Genomic DNA, 22,032 nt, shown 5'->3' with positions numbered 1-22,032 from the left:
GTTCTGGTTGACACAGGGGCTTCAGGTGACCAGGTCTTGTGGAGCTCTGCTGCAGTGGAAAATGGGCTGGCCTTGGATTTTCGAGCTAACAAACGGTCCTCTCGAGCAGTTGTCTTGCAGGGTCGACCTGACCTGGCCTTGTCCAAAACGTCTCCAGTCTCTTCAAATCTTTTTTTTATCCTCTGAACTTGACACTGAGACACATTGAAGGTGTCTGCCACATCAGCAGTGGATCTGGTCTTCAGCCTCTCGATAATCAACACTTTAGTCTCCGGGTAAATCTTAGGCATGTTTGCAGAGGTCTAGTTGCAGTTGAGAAGGTCTAGTGTACTGGTGTTCTTTTTATACACACCTGAGACCTAATTGATCCATTATTAGTCACAGGTGAAGCTCATATAACAAGGCAATAACACTTATGTCTTGGCAAAAATTGACTCAATGGGCTTTACCAAGCTGTGAATATTAGAATACTTTTTGTCAGTTTAGTTTTGCACTGAAACATTATTACAAAAGCTGTTGGGATTAAAATGACCCATTTCTTGTAACAAAATCTTGATTAGAAATATATTTTAGTGGCACTTCAGGTCAATTTGTACACAAGCAACAAGACTTTTGTCAGGGACTGTACAGTATCTCACAAAAGTGAGGGCACCCCCACATTTCTGTAAATATTTTATTATATCTTTTCATGTGACAACACTGAAGAAATGACACTTTGCTACAATGTACAGTGTAAAGTAGTGAGTGTACAGCTTGTAGAACAGTGTAAATTGTCTGTTTTTCAAAATAACTCAACACACAGTCATTAATGTCTAAACCGCTAGCAACAAAAGTGAGCTCTGCACTTCATTGATTACACAAAGCGAACATACATGGCAAACTTCACTGAAAAGCACCAAACAGGCTGCAGGTGCTGAAAAGTCTCCCTGAAAAAAAGTAATCTCTTTAGAGAAGCGTATCTGACCCCCAGCTGACAACTGTACATTTATTTTCTCCATCAGCCAATCCCCCACAGTTATTACCATTTGTATCTTTCGACCCTCCCTCTTAGATTGTAAGCTCCAATGATCTGGGGTCTCTGATTCCTACTGTATTCATTTTTTTTTTTTTTTTTTTTTACACATCATGCGAGGCTGGTCCACATGAACCACCACAACAACAGTACAACAGCTGAAGTCAGCGTACATACATACAGATTTAAGTAGTATTTTCTAACACGTTGCAGCCCGGAGCCGTGGCTCAGCCTCCCAATCCTTTTTCCGTTTTCTAAGAGCTAGATGTGTTAGGAAGAAAGGAGAAAGATTGCGGGAACTGCTCAGGTGAGCAGGCCAGCAAGCCAAGAGTAGGGGGGAAGATTTTAGGAGTGGGGGTGGAGGGGAGCAAAGAGGGGGGGGTAGGGGGGGGGCTCGCGATCATGGACGTCTATCATTTCTGGGCCGTCTGTCTCCCGTGGCTGTCTCAGCCTTGCAATCAAGGGGGCCCCGGGGGCAGGCACGGGGGATCCAATCCTACTGGGGGGGGTCACAGTTACACCCCTGAGGGCCTGGCCCTCCTCTGAGTATTTAAATATTGTCCATAGTTGCCATGTCTGGGAGTATTGTTCGTTTCTATCCTGCTTTGACAAGATCAGGTCCTCCAGCCTGCCAATCTCGTCCACCTTCGTCAGCCACATGGCTACATTCGGTGGGTGCGTGGATTTCCAGCATAGTGGGACGCAGGCTTTAGCTGCGTCAAGTAGGTGCCTAACAACGGATTTTTTTATAGATCCGCGCCGGGGTGTCTGTCGCGTGAAGGAGAAAATATGCTGGGTCATCAGGCACCCTGCGGTCTGTGAATTTTTGAGTGATACGCTTGACCTCCTCCCAGTATGGCCTAATACGTGGGCAGGACCAGAAAATGTGCATCAGAGTCCCCTTCTCTAGCTGGCATCTCCAGCATAAGTCCGACACATCTGGAAACAGTTTATTCAGCACTGCCGGGGTTCTATACCACCTCGTCAGAAGTTTATAATTGGTCTCTTGGACCCTAGCGCAAATCGATGACTTGTGCGTGAATGTTAAGATATGTTGTCTCCTGTTAGTTGTAAATTGGGATCCCAGGTCTCGTTCCCACTTCCCAAGGCTCGGGAGTCGGTATCCCTCTGGCGGCTCCACCAGTAGTGCGTGAAGCAGTGAGAGCGCATGAGGCAGTGCTTCCGTCTCCACACACATCTCCTCCAGTGATGTAAGGAGATGACCGGCGGTGGGGGGTGTCATAGTCCTAAGGAAGTGGCTCAGCTGACCGGCCCTCAGAAAGTCCAGCCGGAAATTGCCCGAGTGGTCCATCAACTGCGCCAACGTCTTCCATCTACCTGACTCGCTGAAATGCGAGGCCTGAAAATGACCCGACTCGCTTAAAGCGACGAACCTAGCATCCCCAAGTCCGGGTACAAAGTCTGGGTTGCCCAGAATTGGGCGCAGGGGTGAAACTTCCGACGCTAGGCTACCCTGCTGTCACGGAGCCATGAACCAGACGTACAACAAGAGATAAGTGAAAATAAGAATGCTTTATTGAAAATCAAGCTGTAAAGCAAAAGTCCAAACGGATGGTGAAACCGAAGCAGAGTCTTTGCGAAGCCAGAGGTCAGGAACCAGAAGGGTAGTCAGACGAAGCCAGGATCAGGAACCAGCAGGGTAGTCAGACGAAGCCAGGATCAGGAACCAGCAGGGAAGTCAGACGAAGCCAGGATCGGAACCAGAAGCAGCAGCAGTCTTAGAAGCATGTGAACACAGGAGGACCAAGCAAGGAACTGAAGCCACAGACCTCCTATATATATGAGCCAGGCATCCAGCTCCTCCCAGTGGGAAGGAGGAGCCGCAGGGTGGGAGGCTACAAGAAACCCAGAAACCAAGATGGCCGCCAGCACATGTCAAACGAAGGAGGACAGCAAGGAGGTAAGACCATGACACCTGCACTAGCAGTCTGGAGCAGACCCTAATGGTGTTTCCTATTATCGGGTGATGGTATACGTCCATTCGTTGCAGAGTCTGGCACCACGGGGCACGCTTTAAAAGGACCTCGCTCTGCGCCTGTTCCAGTCGGGGCCAAAGTTTAAGCATTCCGTGGCAGCACCAGTCTATAAGCCGATTCAGCTGCGCCGCCTGGTAGTACGTTTTTATGTTTGGCATAGCCAGTCCCCCGTTTAGCTTGGGCAGGGAAAGCACTGCTCTCTGCACCCGGGGGCATCTCCCCGCCCAAAGAAACCCCCCGAAGGCGGCCTGTGTTTGCTTAAAATACGTCGTCGGGATGTGGATGGGCAGGGCCTGCATTAAGTATATAAACTTCGGTAGGATGGTCATTTTTAAAATGCTATTCCTCCCGAACCATGAATGTAAACCCGTGGTCCACTCATTCAGTGACTGTTGGACTGTCTTAAGCAAGGGGGGGAAATTAAGTTTGTAGATGTCAGAGAGTTTTGGTGGGATGCGCGTACCCAGATATGTCAACGCCACGTCCGTCCATTTTAATTTAAAGTCCTGTTTAAGTCGCTTTAGTTGTTGCTGGGGGATCCCCACTCCCATTGCCTCAGATTTTGTCAAGTTAATTTTCAAGTTGGCTAGCCGACCGTAATCCTCAAATTCCCGCATTAAATTTGGAAGGGACACTGCTGGGTTGGTCAGTGAAAATAGCATGTCGTCAGCGTAGGCTGAGATTTTATAGTGGCCCTCCCCTACTTTAATCCCGGTGATGTTTGGGTTCCGCCGTACGTGTTGTAGGAAGGGTTCCAGGGTCAGAGCGAACAGAAGGGGTGACCGTGGACATCCCTGCCTGGTCCCGTTAGTAATCGGGAATGGGTCTGACAGCGTGCTATTTGCTCTCACCCTGGCCGTAGGGTTTGTATATGCCGCTGTTATCCAGTGGAGCATCCTCCGCCCCACCCCTACATGCTTCAAGGTGGAAAACATGAATTGCCAGTTCACTCGGTCGAATGCCTTTTCGGCATCCGTACCTACGAAAACACATAGTACCTTTGTCTTGTTCGCTACATGTAGCAAGTTCAGTACCTTAGTCGTGTTATCCCTGGCCTCTCTGGTTGGGACGAAGCCCACCTGATCTAGGTGGATAAGGCCAGGGAGATGTCGTTGGAATCTGGTGGCAATCACTTTCGTGAATATTTTTATGTCATGGTTTAGCAAGGAGATGGGGCGGTAGCTGCCACACTGGCTGGGGTCTTTACCCTCTTTATGAATTACCGCTATCTGCGCCTGCAGGGTGTCTATGTGAAATGTGCCCTCCGAGCCCACCGTGTTAAACAGGTCTACCAGTCGGTTGCCCAGAGTCGGGAGTAGGGTTTTATAGTATGCAGTGGTGAGGCCATCTGGGCCAGGGGCCTTACCCGTTTTTGAGGATTTCAGTGCTGCCTGGATCTCCGACAAGGTAATTGGTTCCTCCAGTGTCTCTCTTATGTCTGACGTCAGTGTCGGCATGCAGGAATTGTCTAGATATGTAGATGTCGAGGTTAGGTCAAGGTCCGCATGCGGGGAGGGGAGATTGTAGAGGTTTGAGTAAAATGTTTTAAACTCTTGTGAGATCTGATGTGGAGTTGTGACCTTTTTCCCTTCCCTTGTTACTATGTGTGGGATATATGACGCCATATTTTGCTTGCGGATTGCCTGCGCCAGCATCCTTCCACATTTGTTGCCCGATTCGTATATTTTTCATCTGCAGACTTGCATTGCTGCCTTTGCCTTGTAGTGTAACAGGTCCGTGATCTGCTTACGAATAACATTCAGGTCCGAACCCACTTGGGGTGTCGGGGACTGTTTGTGTTGGGCCTCCAGTATTTGTAGCTTAGCAAGCAGAGCATTTAACTGCTCTGTCCTCGCTTTCTTCAACCTGAATCCATGCTTAATTAGAAGCCCCCGGACGACCGCCTTGTGAGCCTCCCACACCACCCCCGCAGCACTCTCCTGTCCCGCATTAGTATCAAAATAATGTCTCACCTCCCTAACTACTTCCGCCATGGTGTCAGAGTCCTGCAGCAGGCTCTCATTCAGTCGCCATGTCCGCCTTTGTGAGGTCTGGACTTCTGTCAAGGCATACACTAGTATGATCGGGGCATGGTCGGACCAAGTAATGGACCCGATCGTTACCTCCTTAACCGTGTCTAGTTGTCTGTGGGGAACTAGGAAGTAGTCTATCCGCGAATATGACCCATGGGGTTTCGAATAGAAGGTATAATCCCTCTCTCCGGGATGAAAGAGGCGCCAAGTGTATCAGCTGAGCTGAGTTCAGCGCCGCATGTATGCGTTTTCGAGAGTCTCTGGAGGTAGAGGAGGTGCCCGATGACGTATCCTCCGTTGTGATCAGTGGGACATTAAGGTCGCCTCCTACAATTAGTTGGCCCTCAGTGAAGCGTGACAATTTGCCCAAGTGTTTGGTCAGGAATGTGTCTTGGTGATCATTTGGGGCGTATAAATTTGCGAGGGTAACTTGCGTTTGGCCAATCTTGCCCTTCAGAAAAAGGTAACGCCCTCCTTCGTCCAGTTTAACTTCTCCGTGGGACCACGGGATTCTGGCTGATAGTAATATGGAGACCCCTCGTGACTTTGTTTCCGTGTAGTTGGAGTGGTATACCGTGGGGTAGTATCTATTTTTTAGCAGGGGTAGATTTCGGCCTCTAAAATGTGTCTCTTGGATCATAACCACATCCGCCCCCAACTGGTGCATCTCGTGTAGGAGCATTCTCCTCTTTTCCGGGACGTTCAGTCCCTTAGCGTTTAGTGATACCACTTTTAGTCTGTCCATGATCGCGAGTCAGCAAAGGGAGAACCCCTTGACACTATTTAATGGGGAAGGATCGGGGGAGGGGGGGGGCAGTCCTCACAATACGTGTGACTGAGAAAGTATAAAGAGTGAGGAGGGGGTAGTAGCGGGGTATAGAGTAAGATTTAGAGATTAGGAGGCCTACACAAGAGCATGTGGCCGAAGAGAGAACACTAATGTAGCTTAAGTAGCTAAAAGCACTCTCCAGTGAAACACTGGGAATTGAGCGCAGGCCTAAGTGGGTAGGTGGGTAGACAGGACCATTAGAGCAAGCTCCCGGTACCCCGTCCCCCCCCCCCCGCCGGCTGCTGATGTCGTTAAGATTAAAGTTAACATTGCAATCAAATATAGCACACATATAAGGGTAAACATTATATTCTTAGGGAGGCAATATTAAGGTGAAAACAAGAGGAACATTCAAAACATAGGGCTATAAAGCCCTTCAACTTCTCAAAACCAGTAGGTCATTACATCATGTCCTCCATCGTGGGGCGCTAACTCAGCACCTCCCCCGCTGGAGGAGAAACTCCTGTTAAGCTTCTAAGCATCATAATATGTTTAGTACGTGAGATTCTTTTAATGGGCAGCCGCGCCATCCACCTCCCTCCCCGTCCCCGCATCCCATCTTATTATTTCACCGTCAGTAAGCAGTATGCATATCCCTGTATCATATAACTTCCAATGCACTCCCACCCTATCCTGTTCCTCTGCCCGACCTCTACGTAGCATGCCACAGAATACAACCCGGTTTTATGCCCATCACTTTTTCCCCTGTAAACATTTCTCCCCTTCCCCGCTTGTCCCAAAAATCCAGGCCTCTTCTTCCAGCGTGTTACTGTGTGTCAGGGGGGGGGGCCTCCCCTCGTCATCCACCAAGGAGGGCGGATTTCAATGCACCCAGTAACATGGCCTCGAGGCGGGGGGGTATCATTGAACACAGGTTCAGCCCGAAGCACTCCTGTGACTCGGAAAGTTAGCGAACCGACAGGGATCGCCAGTGTCAGGCGGGCTGGGGCCCCACACCTCCTGGGTCTCTCAGGCTCTCTAATCAAAAAAAATAAAATAAAAAGGGAAAGAAAAAAAGGGGGGGTAATTGCCAACCTCCACCCCCCTCCCTCATGTCTGTGTAAAATGTGGGCAGCAATTGTGGGCATTTCCAGCTAAGTCAGTGTCCGCGGGTGTATCCTGTCACCTCAGAACTGTATGGTGGGAGATTGCCAATGAACATCAAAAAGGGGAAAAAACTAAATAAAGGGGGGATACACCCTGATGGCTCAAGATGTCGGGTCGTCATCACATATGCAAGGGGATTTCAGGTAGTTCCTACTCACGTTACCCCTGTAGTACGTCTCCGGATGGTGCTCTCTGGCGTCGCATGCCCTGGCGTCTCTGGCGAGGCTGTGCTGCTGCTCTATAGTTGGAGGGCCCCGATCTTCCAGGCGCGCGTGGTATATTCTGCAACCAGTCCGGTATCTGCACCGGCTCCGCTCCCAGGAATCTGAACAGTCCAGGTAGGTCTGCAGGGGCCTGTACTGTGTAGGCCAATCCCTCCTTTCTGAACGTGACCGCGAGTGGATAGCCCCATCTGTATGTGAAGCCTAGTTGCTTGGCGAGCTCCAGCGCGGGCTTCAGCATTGCTCTGCGGCGGAGTGTTGCCCTGGATAGATCTGGTAGGACCGTGACCGGTGCTCCATCCACCCGCACCTCGCCACGTTCCCATGCCCCTCGAACGATACGATCCTTCTGGGCGTACCTCAGCAGCCTGCATAGGACATCACGTGGCCTATCCTGGTCTTCCATTCTAGGGCCCATGACGCGATGCACTCTATCTATTTCTATTACTGCCGCTGGTTCCTCCAGAATCTCCCGGAATAACTCCTGGAGCTTCTCCTCCAGGTTCTCTGCCCCCACCGTCTCCGGTACTCCCCGGAGCCGCACATTATTGCGGCGGCTCCGGTCCTCCACATCCTCCAGGTGGAGCTGCAGTGCGATCGCCGCGTCTCGATGCTGGTCCCTCGCCCGCTCCAGGTCCACCACCCGTTGTTCCAGGGCCGAAAACGACACCTCACCCGATGTCACCCTCTCCGTCAGTGAGGACACCTCCGCCCTCACCTCCTGGAAATCGCGGCGGTGAGTCTCCTCTAGTTTCAATATCAGGGCTTCAATGTCGGACCTCGTGGGTAGGGCCTGCAGCAAGGCCCGCATGTCTTGCTCCGCCGAGGAGCCCCCCGGGGAGGAGGATGGGGAATCCATATGTAGGTCTGGGGGTCTCGGGATCACCGCTGGTTCGGTTGGCAGTTCTGGGTCAACAGGAGTCAAGAGCCACTCACCGCTCTCCCGTGTGTCTGCCAGGTTGGCCCTCGCTGTGCCTCGTGGTGCCGTCACTCTGGAGCCCGGGGAGGTCTGTGTCTGGAGCTTGAAATACTTATGTATATCCCTCGCCGGTGTATTGGATCTTGTCACCCGGGTACTGGCTTTAGTGTTGCGCCTCTTTGCCGATTGCATGCCGACTTTTATATTGTTTTTGGCCGGTATAGGGGAGGACAGGGCCGGGAGCTCGAAGAAGAAACGGCTTCACTCAGCCATGTCCAGGCCACGCCCCCTGTATTCATTTGTATTGCAATCTGACCTTATGTTGTAAAGCGCTGTGTAAACTGTTGGTGCTATAAAAATCCTGTATAATAATAATAAAGTTACATGTTGGCTCTGTTCGCAGTATACATACCAGGGGTAGAAACTAGAAGATGCACTATCTAATTTAAAAGGAAAGTGAGGAGTCCCCCGGTGTGGGGCTTTTAAGGCAACAGTAATTAAAGTAAGGGTAATATATACAAAGTAATTTTATTTTAGAAAAAAAAACATTAACAATATAATGATTAAAAACAAAGGACATCAGTAGAAGAAGTTGAAAAGATGATCCACAGAGTGAGTACAAGGCCCTACGCGTTTCGGTTTTCCCTTCTTCAGGGGCCGAAGTCAATGTGGAGCTGGTATGTATCTAATAAATTTATAGAAAAAAACGACAATCACACATATTGTAAGAAATTACCTTACAGTAAAAATGGGTGGCAACATGCATATCAAGCAGCATCATACCGGTTCAGGAATTTTCACACACCTGCTTTCCATTCAAACCTTGTAACACTAACAAGTCACATGACACCAGGGATGTAAAATGGCTAATTGAGCCCAATTTGGACATTTTCTCTTAGGGGTATACTCACTTTTGTTGCCAGCAGTTTAGACATTAATTCCTGTGTGTTATTTTGAGGGGAAAGCAAATTTACACTGTTATACAAGCTGTACACTCACTACTTTACATTGTAGTAAAGTGTAATTTCTTCAGTGCTGTCACATGAAAAGGTATAATAAAATATTTACAAAAATCTGAGGGGTGTGCTCACTTTTGTGAGATGCTGTATATTTTAATTGTCTAATTTTATCCCTTTACAAAATGCAAAGTGAGTGAACAGAAGACAAATCTTAATCAAATCAATATTAGGTGTGACTACCATTGGCTTCAAACCAGCACCAATTCTTGCACTTGTACACTTGCACAAAATTAGGGATTTTGTAAAATTAGACTCAGGTGTATGATTAGCCAGTTATACCATGCAGGTGCTAATGATCATCAATTTCATATATAGGTTAAAACATAGTTATTAACAGAAACAGCTGTGTAGAGGGATTAAAACTGGATGAGGAACATCCAAACCCTGCTCGATGGCCGAACATGGGGGGACTACAAGAGTCAAGACCCAGCATGTCACCCAGTCGGCTGTTGATAGAAGAATCACAGGATTCAAAAATGCAGGAACAAAATAATAAGGTGAGGTTCTGGAGGACCATTTCATGTCACAGTTCATACACCATGGCAAGACTGACCACAGCAAAAAGACACAAGGTAGTTAAAAAGCTTCATCAAGGTCTCTCCCAGGCAAAGATTTCAAAGCAGGGGTTTCAAGATGTGCTATTCAAGCTCTTTCGAAGAAGCACAAAGAAACGGGCAACATTGAGGACTGTAGACACAGTGGTCAGCCAAGAAAACTTAATGCAGCAGATGAGACACATCATGCTTACTTCCCTTCAACATTGGAAAATATCCAGAAGTGCCATCAGCACAGAACTGACAGAAACCAGTGGGACCCAGGTACACTCATCTACCATTCGGAAAAGTCTGGTAAGAAATGGGTTTCCTGATAGAATTGCGGCCAAAAAGCCATACCTCCGATGTAGAAACAAAGTTAAGCAACTTAATTTTGCATGAAAACATAAGAACTAGGGTGCAAAAAATGACATCAGGTGTCCTGGGCTGATGAATCAAAATTTGAAATATTTGACTGCAGCAGGAGGCAGAAGCATGGTGGAGGTTCCTTGCACGTTTGAGGCTGCATTTCTGCAAATGGAGGTGGAAATTTGGTCAGAATCAATTATGTCTTTAATGCTGAGAAATACAGTCAGATACCTATTACATATCCACCATCCAGAAGAACAAAGGGTCCACTTTGTTGTATTGGCCCCCACAGAGTCCTAATCTCAACATCAAGTCTGTCTGGGAATACAAGAATTTGAGGGAACTGACATCGATAGAAAATCTGTGGTTAGTTCTCCAAGATGTTTGGAGCAATCTACCTTCCGGGTTCCTTCAATTGTACCTAGAAAAATTAATGCTGTTTTAAGCAAAGGGTGGTCACACCAAATATTGATTTGGATTTCTCTTCTGTTCATTTACTTTCCATCTTGTTAATTGCTAAAAATAAACAATTAACCCTTTTATTTCTGAAAGCATTCTTAATTTACAGCATTTTTCACACATGCCTAAAACTTTTGCATAGTAGTGTATGTCAGGCAGATACTAGTAGTTTTTGTTCAGACCAGGGCAGAGAAGGCAGGGCATGCATTAGAACCAATCCTTTGTTTTATTATAATTTTGCCTCGCCTTTTATCGGATTTATTACATCCAACTTACATTATTGTAAAATCTGATTAATGAACTCCAGGCTTGGCATTACTTTATAAAATTACTTTGGGCCAGCTTGGTTCAATGATAAATTATGCAGTTGCCAACTACTCTATGTGCTAATAGGGAATAATGGTTAATGTTGTCACCTATGGTACACACAGGAAGCTGTAATCTATTCAGTGGGTGTTTCAGATGAATAGAGACTAAACACCATAAATTAGAAAAGATGAAAATGAGTATTGCACAAAATCAAAGAAGAAAAAATAAAGCAATATACAATACTCTTATTTTCATTTTTTTTTCATTTATTGTTTTCAGTCTCTATTCAACTTTTACATCCGTGTATGTATGCCTCTAAGTTGTTAATTAGTTCTCATTGTTGCTATACCACATGTGAAGTTCCTGACTTTGGTTGCTTTTTAGGGGCTTGGACTTGAAAATTTCCCTTTACACTACACGTAATCCATGTCTCCTGCGCTAATAAAGCGCCCTTTCAGCCTTTTAGTATAATGTGTCTGTGTCTACCTGTATCTTCCTAAGTAAACAGACATAACCACCATCCTCACATCCTTAATTCCACAACCGACTTCTTTCTGGAGAGCCTGTGTTGTTTATTCATAGTACTTAACAATAGAGGCTTGGTAGCTTTTCAATCGGCCAGTCAAGCACAGGCATTCCTTCGAACAGGAGGAGTTATACAAATCTCAACCAATGAACAATGACTATGGGATTCTATGGGCGTTTCTTGGCTGGGCAGTGTGTATGATTTCTCGCCCCCTGTACCAGTAAGCCATGCATTTCAGTAAGACAAAGAAAGCCACATGGCTGGCCTTGAAATCATGAATGCTGTCCCCGACCATAATGCACTCAAAGACTCCCATTTTTACTGTTGGCGTGAATCCTTATTCTGCATTGTTCAGAGAACAATGCATACCCAAATTATTCTTATCCCCACTCTGCAAACACCTCTCTGCAACCTCAGGAAGCTTTCCACTACCAAATGGGTCTCAACTGGCGTCAGTCCGACCCAGTCCGCTCTTTAGAGCGGGCTGCAGGAGAACTAACTCTGGGAGACACTGTGACAATACATATTAAATTCATCTTAATAAAATTTCCACCACTCATATGCTTCATGGTGCACTTTTCAATCACCGCTCCCTGCCACCAGCAGACCCCTCCTCCATGATTAAGCCCCGAGGGTGGGACATAATATGTTGGGGGCATGGCCTGGATTAATCAAGCTGAGACTGCTTTTACCTGCTAACTATTCTAGGTGTGCGGTGGCTGGGCTGTTTCTTTCTATTTCTACAGCATGCTTTGGGTCTGAATGAACCTCTCCCCAGCCTGCACCCTCACTAGTCATCGGCATAAAACTTATTGGACCTTGTCAGTCTGAGGGGTTTTAGAATTATCATAAATATTAAACATTTCACGCCTAAGGGTAAAACAAATCTAAATGCCTAAGCACACTTAGGCACTTCCTGATCCGCGGTCCATCTTCTTTCTTCTCCTCCTTGCGCTGCCTCCTGGGGAATGGGGGAGCAGTGTCTTCTGGGACCTGGTGTGTGTCCCAGGAGACATCGCCCATTCATGTAGCGCCGCGCGGCTCACGCATGCGTAGTAGGGAATCGGGCGGTGATGCCGCAAAACTTCACTTCCTGATTCCCTCACAGAGGATGGCGGCCGGGCACCAGAGACCCGAGCGATTGCTTGGTTTGGGCTGCCGTCATCGCGGACACCCTGGACAGGTAAGTGTCCTTATTAAAAGTCAGCAGCTACAGTGTTAGTAACTGCTGACTTTTAATTTTTTTTTTTTTTTTTTAAACCGGACCTCCTCTTTAAGCCAGTGAGATACATATTATCTTGATTATAAACATATTTACTTATATTTATCTTGGAGAAAAATTTAGTTATTTTTTAAATTGAAGTACTTGTATTGTTTTATATTTAATGATCCTGTTGATAAATAACACTATTTTCCTTCTTCGCTACATACAGTTTCTTATTTTAAAGTAATTTTTTCCTAGGATTACCTCTTGGTATTTATACTCACCCTACAGTATAGTTGTTAATAGCTAATTAACCTTTTTTTTTATTTGTTCCCTTGCACATTTTTTTTTTTTTTTTTAACAGCCGAACTTCGGTGTCCAAGTATTTCTTTTTTTTTTTTTGTATATAGAGCTAGATCATTGGGGTCTTGAGACATTGTCATTGCTCTCCCTATCTTTCTATCCTAAGATAAACCTCCATTCTGACCTATTATCATTGGAGGACCTCTTCGGATAGATACTAGTCCTCCGAGTTAGCGTTTTTTTACACACTCAGTACGCTGCCTTTTTACTTTTCTTATTCACACAATTTACTCCTCTCTTTCTTCCTCCTTTATTCCGTCTCAACCTCCCCTTTCAATCTATGAATGCAGTATACTTCAATATTTTGCAGATAAGGCGACCCCTAAATATTTTGGTTCACCTTATCCAGAAGTTTTCACAGCCTCTGCCAAAACTAAACAAGGGGTGCTAATAGCATTTCATCGTACTAGACCCTTTTTCCTTCTGACAGAGATCAAAGACCCAGAAGGGTCGCTGTTATGGAAATATGGCTATACTCTACGCATAATCCATATCTCCTGTGCTAATAAGCACCCATTCAGTCTAATGGTATAATGCATTTTAAAATCACTCTATTTCCCGCATATCTCCAAGTAAACAGACATGACCACAGCTTACGTCCTCATCTCAGTACCATTGCTCCTCAGCTCAAACAACCGCCCTGAATGCTCCGGGTACTCTTTATTTATCTAACAATAGGCCAATCCTTCCAACAGGAGGAGTTTATACAACAACCAATGAACAATGACTAGGGGAGTCTTATGGGCGTGTCTGGGCAGGGACTGTGTGTATGATTTTCCACCCCCTGTACCTGGAAGCCATGCTCTTCAACTAGACAAAGGAAGTCGCATGGCAGGGAAATCATGGACACTTTTTCTGACCATAACAATTCAAAAGCTCCCGTTTTTACTGTTGGGGTGAATCCTTATTCTGCGTTGTTCAGAGAACAATGCACACCCGGATTATACTACCGTTCCTGTGGAGGGGAGATTATCTGCAGGGGCTCACCATGGCTCCCTATGTGTTGATCAAGCACACAGGGGTGACATGAGTGAACATCCGCTTATAACCAATATTGTCTTTGCAGAGTGAACACACCCCCCCAGACGAACGTTGTGTGCATTGCACAGGGGCCCTTTCGCTGGCGGACATACCCACCACTCTGCAAACACCTCTCTCCAACCTCAGGAAGTTTTCCACTGCCAGACGGGACTCAACCAGCGTCAGTCTGCCCCAGTCAGCTCTTTAGAGCAGGCTGCGGGAGTACTAACACTGGGAGACACCATGACAATACATATTAAATACATATTAAAATTTCCTCAACAGTCACTATCTTATACTCACGGGATATCTATTTGATTCTCTAATCACAGTGGTATCCTACTATGCTCCTAACAAAACTCAATCCTCATTCCTCTCCCATTTATTACAGGTAATTGATATTCATAAAATGGGCACATTTTTAATCTGTGGAGATTCAAGTCCTTTATCCTTTATCTAATTCTCAATCTTGTAAGTTCCAACAACTTCAACAACACTCTTTATTCGATTCTTGGCGTGAAATCAGTCCAGTTAGGTGCCAATTTACTTAATACAGTAAAACCTTGGATTGCGAGCATAATTCGTTCCAGAAACATGCTTGTAATCCAAAGCACTTGTATATCAAAGCAAATTTCCCCATAAGAGATAATGGAAACTCAAATAATTTGTTCCACAACCATTTATTCAAGTCCTTCAGTTTATAGTCCATATAAAAAGATTATAGCAATGTGACCAGGTTGTGTAATCATAAAATGTCCATCCACAAATGGAAGCCTCCACAAAGGAGCTACAGAGTATAAAAGAGAAGAGAGAGACGCCTCTAAGTGTAGCAATATAGTTACATTTAATGAAGGTACAACATTTAGCAACTCACATGGTTGATGATCAAAAGAGGCACATCAAAGTATGAAGGCATTTGGGGTAAAGCTGTCCAAATAGACCATCCCCCCCACCGCTCTCGGTCTGCAATCATGACCGGGAAGACTACCCTACAGTAGAGCGATCTGAAAGCGAGGCTTAAATAGTGTAATAGGTTCTTTTTTTTAATCAGATACTTTTTTATTAAGATAATAATAGGTTCTTTAATAAATAAAGGCCAGGTCGTCTTTATCCCACAGCGCCAAGCAGCAGATAATGTACCCAGGACTACTTTACTAATTTAAGCAGCTAAATCACGACAAATACCCATCTGTCTCTTATTTATTTGATACAGTTTTGTGACATTACCTACATTTCCTCCTGCAGCGTTGGGGTTTTGGCCCTCATTTTCTTAGCTGGGTCTCATCATTATACAAAAACCCCAAAGCTTATGATAAAAAAGCTGGATATAAATCAAACCTATGTAACATCTGTAAGGGTACGCGTCAGCGATGTCCACTTTCCCCACTTTTATTTGCCCTACTTATTGAACCCCTTGCTCAATCCGTACTGACCCCTCTATTAAAGGTCTTGATTTAGCTGGTCACCAACATAAACTTTGCCTATTTGATGATGATATCTTAATCTTTATGTCATCCCCTCATATTTCTGCTCCTAATCATTGATAATTGGTAAACTTGATCACTTTGCCCATGTATTTGGTCTAATTATTAACTCTCAAAACTCTCTATACTGCCCAAAATTCTTTATCGTTCTCGAGTTTTACCTATCCCTGTTCCAGCATACTTTCTCAGAATACTACTAATAAGGTAAGGCATTAACTTTCGTTTGGCGATCCTTGAAACCCCTGTCTGCCCAAACACACTCTTTACCTTCTAGGGTTTCCTAATTTTACCACCTATTACCATGCAGCTCAATGAGCCCATATGCCTAAATATCACGCGTGCGCCCCCTTGAGGCTCCGGAAAAAGACATATGACAGCGGACTGGAGAGACAGAGTTTCTGCCGCCGTCATATTAGCATAGTGCGAAAGGGAAGTGGTTAATAATTACTAAAAGTATTCAATCAAGCAATGATCCATACCAAAACAGGGGCTATAACTCTAGATAAAATATCCAACTTTGAGAATATATGGAATCTCTGGGTGACTCACTTTTTGCCTTCTAATTTTGATGCTTCCCTACTAAGACCTTGGTTATCTCGATTTATACTTCCACTCTCTGCATTCATGGTATGTGTTTATTACCATGTACTACCCCAGGGACCCCTACTACCTCGCATTTCTTCCTTACTATCTATTTTTTTCTCCAACCTAAGATTACTTTTTCTTTTATCTTCTTCCTCTCTTCTACTTTTCCCCCTTAATCTCTCTCTCCTTTTTCAATTTACTCTTTATATAGTTCTGGTAGGAGAACTTTTTGGTTATCATTATACCAATTGTACATAGTTCCAATATGTAGTATAAGATTTTAGATTCTATAATACGTTTTTTATTTTTTATTTAAAAACTATACTCTTGATGATAATTAAGACCTTTTTTTTATTTTTTTATCAGAGGTCATCTTATATTAACCTGGCCTAAGTTGGATTTATCTTTTCTTATTCAATGTATGATGTAATCTTTTGAGTAGTTAGATCCATGCTAAAATTGTTTTAGTTAAACTACTTTTAGTTTATGTTGGAACTACAACTCAATTATTACCATATATGCAATATTTTCTTTTGCTGGCACCATATGTACTTATGTATGCTAATTGTTAAAATTCAATAAACAAATTTGACAAGAAAAAAACACTGGGGGTAGGAGCCATGCTCAGACTTATGCTTACTGTATCATATTTATTACACAGCCAAAGTACAGGAAATGAACTTATGGGGCTTCAGTTGGACTACTGGATAGCTGCTCCAGTCATTGAAAAGAAGAAGGATACTGAGAAAAGGGAGTCCTCCTCTGCTAAGAACACTTTGAAATGCACTTTCCAGTCGCTGCAGGTCAGCAGGCTTCCCAACAACAATGAGATCTCAGCCACTCCCACAATGTCGATGACAGTGGTCACAAAGGAGAAAAACAAAAAAGGTAACTTATTCTAGTATACAGTTAAAATGTATATAGGAAGATAATATGAAAACTGAGCCATATTGGAAAGATTGAGAAAAGTAAGACTATTAAAGCAGTATTAAACCCAAAACCAAAAATGTATCATATTGCAGCTTACTAGATGTGGTTGCTGCATTGGTTTTTATTAGGCTTTCTTCTGGTGATCCAGCCATTAACCACTTGCCGACCACATAACGCATAACTTTACCGGTGGTAAAGTGGCTCTCTTGTGCCGGATCAAGTACCTAGTACATGTTTTGGTACTTCTGTGTAGGGGGCGTGTGACATAGCACAGGGCGATCAGCAGGTGATGCTGGCACCTACTGATCTACGAGTAGAAAGACAGGACAGAGCTCTGTCTATGAAAAATAATTCAGAGCTCTGTGCTGCCAGCGGGGATGTGGTAGTTTTTATTTCCCTGCACAGCAGCACACAGTACACACATAAACACTGGTTAGGCACACATTTAACCCTTTGATCACCTTAAATGTTATCCGATTCCCAGCCAGTGTCATTAGTACATTGACAGTGCATATTTTTAGCACTGATGACTGTGTTAGTGTCAATTGCTCCCACAAGGCATAAGTTAGTGTCAGACGGCCCACAATACTATCACACCACCGCTATAAGTTGCTGATTGCCACAATTACTAGTATAAAAGTCCCATATATACCATAGTTTGTAGATGTTATAATGTTATAATGTTCTCATAAACCAATCAATATACGCTTATTTGGGATTTTTTAAACCAAGAATATGTAGCAGAATTGGCCTGAATTTTGAAACTTAAGAAATTAGGTATTGTTTTTCTATTGTATATGTTTTTTATCAGAAAGTAAAACATGTTTGTTTTTCCAAACTTTTGGATTTTTTTTTTTAAAGATTAAAGTAAAAAACCCAGTGGTGATTAAATATCCCCAAAAGTAAGCTCTATTTGTGGGTAAAAAATGGTTTATATGAATTTAGTTTGTGTACAGCGTTACATGACCATGCAATTGTCAGTTAAAGTAACAGTGCCAAAAAGCAAAAAATGGCCTGGTCATGAAGGGGGGTAAATCTTCCGGAGGTCAAGTGGTTACGTCTGTCCAGGTAAGGTACACTTACAATGATCAGCTTTTATTTTTATGTATAACCTGTATGCAAGAACAAGCAAAACTGTTTGCTGAAATTGCTTGTAAAGTGTTAGCTGGAGGTGTGTTAGACCGCGTACACACGGTCGTTCCAAACCGATGAGAATGGTCCGACGGGCCATTTCCATCGGTTCACCGCTGAAGTGGCCTGATGTGCGTACACACCATCGTTCCAAAAACCGATCGGGTCAGAACGCAGTGACGTCAAACACACAACGTGCTGAATAAAACGAAGTTCAAAGCTTCCAAGCATGCGTCGACTTGATTCTGAGCATGCGCGGGTTTTTAACCGATGCTTTCTGTACTAACCATCGGTTTGGACCGATCGGGCAGCGGGCCATCGGTTCGATTTTAAAGCATGTTTTAAAATTTTGGACCGAAGAACAACAGACCGATGGGCTATACACACGGTCGGTTTGGACGGATGAAACTGAACCTCTGTCCATTCTCACCGGTTTTGTCCGACCGTGTGTACAGGGCCTTACTGGCCGAATCACCAGGTAAAACAGAGGGGGAAAAAGCCTAAAAAATAAAACTAATGCAGCCACCACAGCTATTGATTGGTAATCTGCAATACATTACATTTTTGGTTTTGGGTTTAATACCGCTTTAAATGTTAGGGCTGTTGCAACTAACTTCTACAATATTCTTCGCACACACCATTAAATTACAAAGAAGAGCTGCAGCACTCAAAGTTCTAACAAAACTTCTCAAAGTAAATCCTGTGCTGCGCTGTTGCTAAAAACACCCAAACACAAAATTGGTGAACATGTTCAAAAATAGTTCATATTAAATATATTATATTTTCTATATTGAATATACAATAAATATTATTTAATTGTATCAAATATATTACATTTGTATAGTTGCTTGAGTGCATAGAAGACGTATATATTTTATACACCCCCCCCCCCCCCAATGTTTGTATAATTTTATTGCCATACTTTAGATCTATTTTACAAAAAAAAGGCATACTGTACTTCCTTGCATTATATTTTACTGGGGTTTGTCTTCTGTAGTCCAATGCAAAAAAAACATATAATATAATTTTGGACCAAGGTGTATTTGATGGGGTTTTTCCCTAACATCCTATTGTCTTTCATGGTAGCGTTTCTCCAGATCCCCTGTGGGTTCGTTGTGGAGCGCAGGCTGTGACACATTTTAAATGATATGTCACAGCCATGAAGCAGGAACCTGCATTCTGTCGCTTTAATGTTTTTTAACTTCTGCACCATTTATGTCTCTCCTTGGTTCCCCGGGCTGCTCTTCTTTCTCTGCGGTAATAGGTTGTGAGTATCTGTTGTGAGACATTCCTCACAGATCCTAGCTGCATGGGTAGGTAGGTTAGTGGGTCTTGCCAGTTAACATACAGATACTAGTTCTTGGGGGTTGGTAATCTCTCCCTGAAAGTCCTTGTTTCTGTCAGCCACGAAGACTGTCCCCAATCTGAGTTGCTTCCTTTTCTCTGATACCTCCATTGCCCCCTTACTGTATGTGCCTTGTCTTAGAGTAGGCTGTGCCAACTTGTCCTAAGGTCACCAGCTTGGGTTGTTTAAAAGTGATTAAGTCTGCAAAGACCTTACCTGTTCACTTACTCCTAAAGCCTGTATTGTATAGAGATTGGCCTCACCAATCTTTGTTCCTACCAACCATTTTGCTCAGCAATACCCTACCCAGAAAAGAAGGCCTTTCGAACCACGTTATCAATGCTTGAATTTTGAGCTGCGAGACTATCCCTTTCAAAAAATTACCTGAAGGTGTGCAAATGATTTATGGTTTGTTGTTGGTGGTCTCTCAAAGACTCAATCATTCTCAATGTTTCCACATTAAGGAGTATCTGCTGTTGGGCCTAAGCTTTAAATTGGGGGCCCCAGAATCTTATAGCCCTATGTGGCTGCTTTGAGCCCTTTTTAGTATTGCAAGATTTCTTTGTATCTTTTTCTTTTTTGAATAGACATTGATTTCCAACATAAAATTGCATTCTCCTCTAAAGACTCATAAGATTTTCTTATCAAAGAAGCCAATTTCAGAATACTGTATCGGAAGATAATTTTTCTTTTTCATATTATTCATATATAGGAGTTGGGGATCATGGAGGGTAATGTGAGGTGTTTTGCGAATTCTGTCACCAATTAGCTTATTACATATATTCAGAAATGTATCCAAAGAAAAATGGTCCGTGGACATATTCCAATTTCTACTTTGCATGTGTTTGGAATAGAGTGATCCATTTGATCTTTTTCTAATGCTGGCCATACACTATACGAAAAATCAGGCGAAAATCGGTCGTTCAGACAGTTCGTTCGTTTTTCGACCAGTTAATGGGCACAAAATCGATAATCGTTGGGACGTTTTTGAGCCGAAAAAACGAAGGACAAGTTTGGAATTTTTTTGCCGACCGAACAATAAATCGGAAGGTTAATGTGTTTCTGCACTAGTTATATGTAAAAAAACGAACCAATTTTCCCTATCCGTCTTTCAGGACAGCCACAAATAGAGAGATAGGCTCCTCCTCTTCCTTTAGGAAACACTGCACAGCCTTCAAATTCTCTCCTCCCCCTGCTAGACCTCAGTTCTTAGTGTTTCCTCCGGTGGGGAGACACTGCTGAGGAACCAGGGCAGTGCAGTCAGGGGACTGTAGGCCATAGTAAATTTGTTGGGAGCAGGGGCTTCTTAAAGGATGATAGTCGAAGACTTACCGCCAGAGAAACGCCACCCCAATCCGTGTCGAGCGCGGCAGCCGGCTTGTGGGGGGTCCCTATCGTGTCCACAGGACCACGGCTGGGGAGTTCTAATCCGGGCGCCCTGTTTACAGGCCGCATTTGTTTTTTCTTTTTCCCTTTGAAAATCGCGGGCCGAGTGGCGGGCGACGTCATTTCCGGTGCGCCTCGGAAAGGATTCCCTTTGACCCGCGACTTCCGGTTCCGGGTCGCGGAGCTGATAGGGACCCACGCATGCTGCTGGAGGAGTCGGATACTCGTGGAGACGAGTTTGGCACAGCGCAACCACCTCGCAATGTCGGTGACCTCTCCGAATCAGGACCCGACCAAGGACGCTCCCTCCAGCCAGTCTAAGGTAAGGGTTTCCTGGGGAGGGATTCCCAAAACCTTAGACTCTGTCTTTTTTCTCCTCTGGTTCCCTTTGGTGGTTGGGGGAGAGGAGGAAATGGCAGCAGGGCACCTAGCAGTAGTGTCTGTCTAGTGTTCCCAGAGGGTTGTAACCATGATGTTTAAAAAAAAAAAAAAAGAATCTTTTTTGTATTTCTTGCTATGTACTTAGCTTGTTTTAATGTGATGGGGTTTTGTCTTCTATATTTTTCAGAAAAGCCTAGATAAAAGCCAAGAAAAAACAGGAAGGACACATAGTTCTAGAAAAAAATGTGCCTCCTATAGGGACTCTCTTCCTGATTCTTGGACGAAAGTTTTATGCAGGGACTGCATAAACTCTCTAGTCAGGGAAAGGGATGCAGAACAGGAAGACAGTTTAGCAGCCTCCGTTAAAGAGTTGGCCTCTACTTTTTCCTCCTTTAAATCCTTGTTTGAGAGGGTGCAGTCCCCCCTGGTACCCACACAGGTTACAACCCAGCCTGATGATCAGGGTATTGCACCTGTCTCTCCTGACCCTTCAGCTGAGGCAGTTGATATTGCAGGCCCTTCTCAGGTACAACACTCCTGGTCGGAAAATGTTGCATCTGACTCTCAGGCAGAGTCAGGTGAAGAGGACCAGGACAGTGAGTCCAAAAAGTCTTTTAGATACAAGTTATCTCTTGATGAGGTTGAGGAATTGCTAGGTGCCATTTACACGACCCTGGGCATTCACACAGACAGTAAACCTCTTAGCCTCCATGACCAGATGTACAGGGGTCTGGGGGAACACAAGGGCAAGGTCTTCCCGGTTCACGAACTTCTGATAGATACTGTTAAGAAGGAGTGGCAAGACCCTGAAAGAAAACCCTTTTTTTCACAGTCCCTTAAGAGAAGGTTTCCCTTTGCAGATGATTCCAC

The 22,032-nt window shown here is 44.5% G+C and overlaps 1 protein-coding gene across 5 annotated transcripts in view; it reads left to right on the top strand.

Moving 5' to 3' along the window:
* PACS2 (phosphofurin acidic cluster sorting protein 2) overlaps nucleotides 1–22,032 on the top strand; it is a 406,668-nt gene that overhangs the window by 343,268 nt on the left and 41,368 nt on the right. For all 5 annotated transcript variants that reach the window (XM_040333364.1, XM_040333363.1, XM_040333367.1 and 2 more), the window contains one exon: nucleotides 16,651–16,877. In XM_040333364.1, the coding sequence (XP_040189298.1) occupies nucleotides 16,651–16,877 (227 nt within the window). The remainder of the gene's footprint in view (nucleotides 1–16,650; nucleotides 16,878–22,032) is intronic.

Source organism: Rana temporaria, chromosome 13, assembly GCF_905171775.1.
Source record: "Rana temporaria chromosome 13, aRanTem1.1, whole genome shotgun sequence".
NCBI classification, from domain to species: domain Eukaryota; kingdom Metazoa; phylum Chordata; class Amphibia; order Anura; family Ranidae; genus Rana; species Rana temporaria.
Note: the sequence above shows the minus strand (reverse complement) of the source record. Positions and strands in the feature narration are given on the sequence as shown.